Source organism: Thermobia domestica, chromosome 6 (assembly GCF_964235325.1).
Source record: "Thermobia domestica chromosome 6, izTheDome1.hap1.1, whole genome shotgun sequence".
Classification (NCBI taxonomy): Eukaryota; Metazoa; Arthropoda; class Insecta; order Zygentoma; family Lepismatidae; genus Thermobia; species Thermobia domestica.
The window spans coordinates 216,502,232-216,514,005 of NC_137459.1; the positions used below are offsets into that span (position 1 = coordinate 216,502,232).

The following is an 11,774-nucleotide window of genomic DNA, read 5'->3' on the forward strand; positions in this document are numbered from 1 at the left end:
AGGCGCCCCCATGCAAGCAACAACACCAAAAAGAATAATTAATATATCTAGAGCGCCCTTGGTGCAATATTATATCTTTTTGATCTATCTAAGGCGCCCCTATACAATCAGGGGTGACAAAATGAATAATTAATAATCTACAGCGCCCTTGGTGCAATATTATATTCCTTTTAGTTCTATCGAAGGCACCCCTATGCAATCAGGGGCACCAAAAGGAATAATTAATATATCTACAGCGCCTTTGGTTGCAATATTACACCATTGTTTGCTCTATCGAAGGCGGTCCTATGCAATCAGGGGCAACAAAATGAATAATTAATATATGTACAGCGCCCTTGGTGCAATATTATATCCTTTTTGTTCTATCGAATGCGCCCCCATGCAAGCAAGAGCACCAAAAAGAATAATTAATATATCTACAGCGCCCTTGGTGCAATATTATATCCTTTTTGATCTTTCTAAGGCGCCAGTATACAATCAGGGGTGAAAAATGAATAATAAATATATCTACAGCGTTCTTGGTGCAATATTATATCCCTTTTATTTCTATCGAAGGCACCCCAATGCAATCAGAGGCACCAAAAGGAATAATTAATATATCTACAGCGCCTTTGGTTGCAATATTACACCATTATTTGCTTTATCGAAGGAGCCCCTATGCAATCAGGGCAACAAAATGAATAATTAATATATATACAGCGTCCTTGGTGCAATATTATATCCTTTTTGTTCTGTCGAAGGAGCCCCTATGCAATCAAGGGCACCAAAAGGAATAATTAATATATCTACAGCGCCCTTGGTGCAATATTATATCCTTTTTGTTCTATCTAAGGCGCCTCTATACAATCAGGGGTGACAAAATGAATAATTAATATATCTACAGCGCCGTTGGTGCAGTATTATATCCCTTTTAGTTCTATCGAAGGCGTCGATATGCAATCAGGGGCACCAAAAGGAATAATTAATATATCTACAGCGCCTTTGGTTGCCATATTACACCATTGATTGCTCTATGGAAGGCGCCCCTATGCAATCAGGGGCAAAAAATGAATATTTAATATATCTACAGCGCCCTTGGTGCAATATTATATCATTTTTCTTTTATCGAAGGCGCCCCTATGCAATCAAGGGCACCAAAAGGAATACTTAACCCGGCACCGGGCGCGTGGTTACTAGGAACGCAAGTGGGCGCGTGATGAGATTTTCTCTCACCTATGAAAGTAATGGAAAAATCCCTCTTATTAACACAGTTTAAGATTTAATTGTGAATTTTATTGTAAATTTACAACTTTAGAATATTTTAGTCATATATGCAGGGTATTTTACATTGTTTATTGATATCACTACACAATTAAATAAAATCAATAATTTTCCAACACTGAATAATACAGTAAAGATACAGAATCACAAGAAACAAACAAATGAACAAAATGGTAAACAGTTTTTTCAAAACGAGCAAAATCCTTTCGGAATGTGGCAGTTATCACTCACTGTCTTCATGTTGTTCATGCCCTCGGCACCTGCGACAGAGAACAGCTGGTGCGTGCTCCTTGCACACTGGGACAAGACAGTCTGCACAACATGTTTTGGTGTATCGATTTTTCTTCCTGGGACAGAAGCCACATTTCCTTTTATCACTATTCCCTGCTGGTTCCTCGGAGTGCACAGGTGCTGGAGAGTCACCCAGGATCCTTCTTATCTGTGATCGCAAAAGTGTAGGCAAGCATGTTATTGTTGCTCTTCTAGTGAGGTATGGCTTGCAGAGTTCCATTGCTAACTTTTTCTGATAGTCTCCTTGCGTCAGCATTTTCACAGTTAAATCTATATATGATGTAGCTGTTTAGAGCACCAATATCAAGGAGTGTGTAGAAAATACCTAACGGCTACCTGTTGGTTTTCCTTGCAACTGTGTAGAGACTCTTCAGCCCATCCACACAGTCTACACCACTCTTCGTCACATTATAAAATGTAATGATTTCCGGTTTAGCCTGCTCCTTTGTTGCTTCATCAATGTGTTCCCCTTCATGCATTGTGGAGAGTAATAGCACATTTTTTCTTCTGTTTGACACATATGAACAAAGTAACATATCTTCTCCATGAGCAAACATGCTTGAAAATGGCGGTCTCCCCTTTGTACTCAGGAACTCAACCGGAATCTGAAGTTTGTTACTTCTTAGAGTTCCAACCATTGTTAAGCCGTGATTCTTTAGAAGATCTAGCGCTAAAAAATAGTGAACTTTGAATACATAGAAGGATATACACGTGCGCATAACCATTGCGCAGTAGTACATGGGGAAAGCAAGGAGTGAGGGATTGCCTCACCACGCGCACTGTGCCGGGTTAATATATCTACAGCGCCCTTGGTGCAATATTATATCTTTTTGTTCTATCTATTGCGCACCTATACAATTAGGGGTGACAAAATGAATAATTAATATATCTACAGCACCCTTTGTGCTATATTATATCCCTTTTAGTTCTATCGAAGGCACCGCTATGCAATCAGGGGTACAAAAAGGAATAATTAATATATCAACAGCGCCTTTGGTTGCAATATTACACCATTGTTTGCTCTATCGAAGGCGCCCTTATGATATCAGGGACAAAAAAATGAATAATTAATATATCTACAGCGCCCTTCGTGCAATATTATATCATTTTTGTTCTATCGAAGGCGCCCCCATGCAAGCAAGGCCACCAAAAGGAATAATTAATATATCTACAGCGCCCTTGGTGCAATATTATATCCTTTTTTTCTATCTAGGCGCCCCTATACAATTAGGGGTGACAAAATGAATAATTAATATATCTACAGCGCCCTTGGTGCAATATTATATCCTTTTTGGTTCTATCGAAGGCGCCTTTATACAATCAGGAACAACAAAATTAATAATTAATATATCTACAGCGCCCTTGGTGCAATATTATATCCTTTTTTTCTATCTAGGCGCCCCTATACAATTAGGGGTGACAAAATGAATAATTAATATATCTACAGCGCCCTTGGTGCAATATTATATCCTTTTTGGTTCTATCGAAGGCGCCTTTATACAATCAGGGGCAACAAAATGAATAATTAATATATCTACAACCCCCTTGGTGCAATATTATATCCTTTTTGTTCTATCGAAGGCGCCCCTATGCAATCAAGGGCACCAAAAGGAATAATTAATGTATCTACAGCGCCCTTGGTGCAATATTATATCTTTTTGATCTATCTAAGGCGCCCCTATACAATCAGGGGTGACAAAATGAATAATTAATATATCTACAGCGCCCTTGGTGCAATATTATATTCCTTTTAGTTTTATCGAAGGCACGCCTATGCAATCAGGGGCACCAAAAGGAATAATTAATATATCTACAGCGCCTTTGGTTGCAATATTACACCATTGTTTGCTCTATCGAAGGCGGTCCTATGCAATCAGGGGCAACAAAATGAATAATTAATATATGTACAGCGCCCTTGGTGCAATATTATATCTTTTTGTTCTATCTGAGGCGCCTCTATACAATCAGGGGTGACAAAATGATAAAAATTAATAAATATATAGCGCCCTTGGTGCAATATTATATACTTTTTGTTCTATCTAAGGCGCCCCTATAAAATCAGGGGTGAAAAAATGAATAATAAATATATCTACGGCGCCCCTGGAGCAACATTAAATCCCTTTTAGTTCTATCGAAGGCACCCCTATGCAATCAGGGCCACCAAAACGAATAATGAATATATGTACATCGTCCTTGTTTGCAATATTACACCATTGTTTGCTCTATCCAAGGCGCCCCTATCCAATCACGGGCAACAAAATGAATAATTAATATATCTACAGCGCCCTTGGTGTAATATTATATCCTTTTTTGTTCCATTGAAGGAGCCCCTATGCAATCAGGGACAACATAATAAATAATGAATATATCTACAGCGCCCTTGGTGCAATATTATATCCTTTTGGTTCTATCGAAGGCGCCCCTATGCAATCAAGGGCATCAAAGGAATAATTAATATATCTACAGCGCCCTTGGTGCAATATTATATCCTTTTTGTTCTCTCTAAAGCGCCCCTATAAAATCAGGGGTGAAAAAATGAATAATTAATATATCTACGGCGCCCCTGGAGCAATATTAAATCCCTTTTAGTTCTATCGAAGGCACCCCTATGCAATCAGGGCCACCAAAACGAATAATGAATATATGTACATCGCCCTTGTTTGCAATATTACACCATTTTTTGCTCTATTGATGGCGCCCCTATGCAATCACGGGCATCAAAATGAATAATTAATATATCTACAGCGCCCTTGGTGTAATATTATAACCTTTTTGATCTATCGAAGGCGCCTGTATACAATCAGGGGTGACAAAATGAATAATTAATATATCTACAGCGCTCTTGGTGTAATATTATATCCCTTTTAGTTCTATCGAAAGCACCCCTACGCAATCAGGGGCAACAAAAGGAATAATCAATATATCTACAGCGCCCTCGGTGCAATATTATATCTTTTGTTCTATCTAAGGCGCCCTATAGAATCAGGAGTGACAAAATGAATAATTAATGTATCTACAGCGCCCCTGGAGCAATATTTTATCCCATTTAGTTCTATCGAAGGCACCCCCATGCAATCAGGGGAACCAAAAGGAATAATTAAAATATCTACAGCGCCCTTGGTTGCAATATTACATCATTATTTTCTCTATCGAAGGCACCAATATGCAATCAGGGGCAACAAAAGGAATAATTAATATATCTACAGCGCCCTTGGTGCAATATTATATCCTCTTGGTTCTATCGAAGGCGCCCCAAACAATCAGGGGTGACAAAATGAATAATTAATATATCTATAGCGCCCTTGGTGCAATATTATATCCCTTTTAGTTCTATCGAAGGCACCCCTATGCAATCAGGGGCACCAAAAGTAATAATTATAATATCTACAGCGCCCTTGGTTGCAATATTTCATCATTGTTTGCTCTATCGAAGGCGCCAATATGCAATCAGGGACAACAAAATAAATAATTATTATATCTACAGCGCCCTTGGTGCAATATTATATCCTTTTTGTTCTGTCGAAGGAGCCCCTATGCAATCAAGGGCACCAAAAGGAATAATTAATATATCTACAGCGCCCTTGGTGCACTATTATATCCCTTTTAGTTCTATCGAAGGCACCTCTATGCAATCAGGGGCACCAAAAGGAATAATTAATATATCTACAGCGCCTTTGGTTGCAATATTACACCATTGATTGCTCTATCGAAGGCGCCCCTATGCAATCAGTGGCAACAAAATGAATAATTAATATATCTACAGCGCCCTTGGTGCAATATTATATCCTTTTTGTTCTATCTAAGGCGCCCCCATGCAAGCAACAACACCAAAAAGAATAATTAATATATCTAGAGCGCCCTTGGTGCAATATTATATCTTTTTGATCTATCTAAGGCGCCCCTATACAATCAGGGGTGACAAAATGAATAATTAATAATCTACAGCGCCCTTGGTGCAATATTTTATTCCTTTTAGTTCTATCGAAGGCACCCCTATGCAATCAGGGGCACCAAAAGGAATAATTAATATATCTACAGCGCCTTTGGTTGCAATATTACACCATTGTTTGCTCTATCGAAGGCGGTCCTATGCAATCAGGGGCAACAAAATGAATAATTCATATATGTACAGCGCCCTTGGTGCAATATTATATCCTTTTTGTTCTATCTGAGGCGCCCCTATACAATCAGGGGTGACAAAATGATAAAAATTAATAAATATATAGCGCCCTTGGTGCAATATTATATACTTTTTGTTCTATCTAAGGCGCCCCTATAGAATCAGGAGTGACAAAATGAATATTTAATATATCTACAGCGCTCCTGGAGGAATATTATATCCCATTTAGTTCTATCGGAGGCACACCTATGCAATGAGGGGCACCAAAACGAATGATTAATATATGTACAGCGCCGTTGTTTGCAATATTACACCATTGTTTGCTCTATCCAAGGCGCCCCTATCCAATCACGGGCAACAAAATGAATAATTAATATATCTACAGCGCCCTTGGTGTAATATTATATCCTTTTTTGTTCCATTGAAGGAGCCCCTATGCAATCAGAGACAACATAATAAATAATGAATATATCTACAGCGCCCTTGGTGCAATATTATATCCTTTTGGTTCTATCGAAGGCGCCCCTATGCAATCAAGGGCATCAAAAGGAATAATTAATATATCTACAGCGCCCTTGGTGCAATATTATATCCTTTTTGTTCTATCTAAAGCGCCCCTATAAAATCAGGGGTGAAAAAATGAATAATTAATATATCTACGGCGCCCCTGGAGCAATATTAAATCCCTTTTAGTTCTATCGAAGGCACCCCTATGCAATCAGGGGCACCAAAACGAATAATGAATATATGTACATCGCCCTTGTTTGCAATATTACACCATTGTTTGCTCTATTGATGGCGCCCCTATGCAATCACGGGCATCAAAATGAATAATTAATATATCTACAGAGCCCTTGGTGTAATATTATAACCTTTTTGATCTATCGAAGGCGCCTGTATACAATCAGGGGTGACAAAATGAATAATTAATATATCTACAGCACTCTTGGTGTAATATTATATCCCTTTTAGTTCTATCGAAAGCACCCCTACGCAATCAGGGGCAACGAAAGGAATAATCAATATATCTACAGCGCCCTCGGTGCAATATTATATCTTTTGTTCTATCTAAGGCGCCCTATAGAATCAGGAGTGACAAAATGAATAATTAATGTATCTACAGCGCCCCTGGAGCAATATTTTATCCCATTTAGTTCTATCGAAGGCACCCCCATGCAATCAGGGGAACCAAAAGGAATAATTAAAATATCTACAGCGCCCTTGGTTGCAATATTACATCATTATTTTCTCTATCGAAGGCACCAATATGCAATCAGGGGCAACAAAAGGAATAATTAATATATCTACAGCGCCCTTGGTGCAATATTATATCCTCTTGGTTCTATCGAAGGCGCCCCAAAAAATCAGGGGTGACAAAATGAATAATTAATATATCTATAGCGCCCTTGGTGCAATATTATATCCCTTTTAGTTCTATCGAAGGCACCCCTATGCAATCAGGGGCACCAAAAGTAATAATTATAATATCTACAGCGCCCTTGGTTGCAATATTTCATCATTGTTTGCTCTATCGAAGGCGCCAATATGCAATCAGGGACAACAAAATAAATAATTATTATATCTACAGCGCCCTTGGTGCAATATTATATTCTTTTTGTTCTGTCGAAGGAGCCCCTATGCAATTAGGGGTGACAATATGAATAATTAATATATCTACAGCGCCCTTGGTGCAATATTATATCCTTTTTGGTTCTATCGAAGGCGCCTTTATACAATCAGGAAGAACAAAATTAATAATTAATATATCTACAGCGCCTTTGGTGCATTATTATATCCGTTTTGTTCTATTGGAAGCGCCCCTATAAAATCAGGGTTGACAAAATGAATAATTAATATATCTACAGCGCCCTTTGTGCAATATTATGTCCATTTCAGTTTTATCGAAGGCGTCCCTATGCAATCAGGGGCACCAAAACGAATAATTCATATATATACAGCGCCCTTGTTTGCAATATTACACCATTGTTTGCTCTATCGATGGCGCCCCTATGCAATCAGGGGCAACAAAATGAATAATTAATATATCTACAACGCCCTTGGTGCAATATTATATCTTTTTTGTTCTATCGAAGGCGCCCCTATGCAATCAAGGGCACCAAAAGGAATAATTAATGTATCTACAGCGCCCTTGGTGCAATATTATATCTTTTTGATCTATCTAAGGCGCCCCTTTTCAATCAGGGGTGACAAAATGAATAATTAATATATCTACAGCGCCCTTGGTGCAATATTATATTCCATTTAGTTCTATCGAAGGCACCCCTATGCAATCAGGGGCACCAAAAGGAATAATTAATATATCTACAGCGCCTTTGGTTGCAATATTACATCATTGTTTGCTCTATCGAAGGCGGTCCTATGCAATCAGGGGCAACAAAATGAATAATTAATATATGTACAGCGCCCTTGGTGCAATATTATATCTTTTGGTTCTATCTGAGGCGCCCCTATACAATCAGGGGTGACAAAATGATAAAAAGTAATAAATATATATCGCCCTTGGTGCAATATTATATACTTTTTGTTCTATCTAAGGCGCCCCTATAGAATCAGGAGTGACAAAATGAATAATTAATATATCTACAGCGCTCCTGGAGGAATATTATATCCCATTTATTTCTATCGGAGGCACCCCTATGCAATCAGGGGCACCAAAACGAATAATTAATATATGTACAGCGCCCTTGTTTGCAATATTACACCATTGTTTGCTCTATCCAAGGCGCCCCTATCCAATCACGGGCAACAAAATGAATAATTAATATATCTACAGCGCCCTTGGTGTAATATTATATCCTTTTTTGTTCCATTGAAGGAGCCCCTATGCAATCAGGGACAACATAATAAATAATGAATATATCTACAGCGCCCTTGGTGCAATATTATATCCTTTTGGTTCTATCGAAGGCGCCCCTATGCAATCAAGGGCACAAAAGGAATAATTAATATATCTACAGCGCCCTTGGTGGAATATTATATCCTTTTTGTTCTATCTAAAGCGCCCCTATAAAATCAAGGGTGAAAAAATGAATAATTAATATATCTACGGCGCCCCTGGAGCAATATTAAATCCCTTTTAGTTCTATCGAAGGCACCCCTATGCAACCAGGGGCACCAAAACGAATAATGAATATATGTACATCGCCCTTGTTTGCAATATTACACCATTGTTTGCTCTATTGATGGCGCCCCTATGCAATCACGGGCAACAAAATGAATAATTAATATATCTACAGCGCCCTTGGTGTAATATTATAACTTTTTTGATCTATCGAAGGCGCCTGTATACAATCAGGGGTGACAAAATGAATAATTAATATATCTACAGCGCTCTTGGTGTAATATTATATCCCTTTTAGTTCTATCGAAAGCACCCCTACGCAATCAGGGGCGACAAAAGGAATAATCAATATATCTACAGCGCCCTCGGTGCAATATTATATCTTTTGTTCTATCTAAGGCGCCCTATAGAATCAGGAGTGACAAAATGAATAATTAATGTATCTACAGCGCCCGTGGAGCAATATTTTATCCCATTTAGTTCTATCGAAGGCAACCCCATGCAATCAGGGGAACCAAAGGAATAATTAAAATATCTACAGCGCCCTTGGTTGCAATATTACATCATTATTTTCTCTATCGAAGGCACCAATATGCAATCAGGGGCAACAAAAGGAATAATTAATATATCTACAGCGCCCTTGGTGCAATATTATATCCTCTTGGTTCTATCGAAGGCGCCGCAAACAATCAGGGGTGACAAAATGAATAATTAATATATCTATAGCGCCCTTGGTGCAATATTATATCCCTTTTAGTTCTATCGAAGGCACCCCTATGCAATCAGGGGCACCAAAAGTAATAATTATAATATCTACAGCGCCCTTGGTTGCAATATTTCATCATTGTTTGCTCTATCGAAGGCGCCAATATGCAATCAGGGACAACAAAATAAATAATTATTATATCTACAGCGCCCTTGGTGCAATATTATATCCTTTTGTTCTGTCGAAGGAGCCCCTATGCAATCAAGGGCACCAAAAGGAATAATTAATATATCTACAGCGCCCTTGGTGCAGTATTATATCCCTTTTAGTTCTATCGAAGGCACGTCTATGCAATCAGGGGCACCAAAAGGAATAATTAATATATCTACAGCGCCTTTGGTTGCAATATTACACCATTGATTGCTCTATCGAAGGCGCCCCTATGCAATCAGTGGCAACAAAATGAATAATTAATATATCTACAGCGCCCTTGGTGCAATATTATATCCTTTTTGTTCTATCTAAGGCGCCCCCATGCAAGCAACAACACCAAAAAGAATAATTAATATATCTACAGCGCCCTTGGTGCAGTATTATATCTTTTTTGTTCTATCTAAGGTGCCCCATGCAATCAGGGTCGACAAAAGGAATAATTAATATATCTACAGCGCCTTTGGTTGCAATACTAGACCATTGATTGCTCTATCGAAGGCGCCCCTATGCAATCAGTGGCAACAAAATGAATAATTAATATATCTACAGCGCTCTTGGTGCAATATTATATCCTTTTTGTTCTATCGAATGCGCCCCCATGCAAGCAAGAGCACCAAAAAGAATATTTAATATATCTACAGCGCCCTTGGTGCAATATTATATCCTTTTTGATCTTTCTAAGGCGCCACTATACAATCAGGGGTGAAAAATGAATAATAAATATATCTACAGCGTTCTTGGTGCAATATTATATCCCTTTTATTTCTATCGAAGGCACCCCAATGCAATCAGAGGCACCAAAAGGAATAATTAATATATCTACAGCGCCTTTGGTTGCAATATTACACCATTATTTGCTTTATCGAAGGAGCCCCTATGCAATCAGGGCAACAAAATGAATAATTAATATATATACAGCGTCCTTGGTGCAATATTATATCCTTTTTGTTCTGTCGAAGGAGCCCCTATGCAATCAAGGGCACCAAAAGGAATAATTAATATATCTACAGCGCCCTTGGTGCAATATTATATCCTTTTTGTTCTATCTAAGGCGCCTCTATACAATCAGGGGTGACAAAATGAATAATTAATATATCTACAGCGCCGTTGGTGCAGTATTATATCCCTTTTAGTTCTATCGAAGGCGTCGATATGCAATCAGGGGCACCAAAAGGAATAATTAATATATCTACAGCGCCTTTGGTTGCCATATTACACCATTGATTGCTCTATGGAAGGCGCCCCTATGCAATCAGGGGCAAAAAATGAATATTTAATATATCTACAGCGCCCTTGGTGCAATATTATATCATTTTTCTTTTATCGAAGGCGCCCCTATGCAATCAAGGGCACCAAAAGGAATACTTAACCCGGCACCGGGCGCGTGGTTACTAGGAACGCAAGTGGGCGCGTGATGAGATTTTCTCTCACCTATGAAAGTAATGGAAAAATCCCTCTTATTAACACAGTTTAAGATTTAATTGTGAATTTTATTGTAAATTTACAACTTTAGAATATTTTAGTCATATATGCAGGGTATTTTACATTGTTTATTGATATCACTACACAATTAAATAAAATCAATAATTTTCCAACACTGAATAATACAGTAAAGATACAGAATCACAAGAAACAAACAAATGAACAAAATGGTAAACAGTTTATTCAAAACGAGCAAAATCCTTTCGGAATGTGGCAGTTATCACTCACTGTCTTCATGTTGTTCATGCCCTCGGCACCTGCGACAGAGAACAGCTGGTGCGTGCTCCTTGCACACTGGGACAAGACAGTCTGCACAACATGTTTTGGTGTATCGATTTTTCTTCCTGGGACAGAAGCCACATTTCCTTTTATCACTATTCCCTGCTGGTTCCTCGGAGTGCACAGGTGCTGGAGAGTCACCCAGGATCCTTCTTATCTGTGATCGCAAAAGTGTAGGCAAGCATGTTATTGTTGCTCTTCTAGTGAGGTATGGCTTGCAGAGTTCCATTGCTAACTTTTTCTGATAGTCTCCTTGCGTCAGCATTTTCACAGTTAAATCTATATATGATGTAGCTGTTTAGAGCACCAATATCAAGGAGTGTGTAGAAAATACCTAACGG

General features: G+C 38.5%; 1 protein-coding gene across 1 annotated transcript; it reads right to left on the reverse strand.

The window, feature by feature from the left end:
• Window positions 1–1,883: 1,883 nt before the first annotated feature.
• Window positions 1,884–2,189, reverse strand: LOC145687453 (uncharacterized). Its single transcript, XM_081760907.1, has one exon. It carries the CDS (start codon window positions 2,187–2,189, stop codon window positions 1,884–1,886), a length of 306 nt encoding a protein of 101 aa, XP_081617033.1.
• Window positions 2,190–11,774: the final 9,585 nt, after the last annotated feature.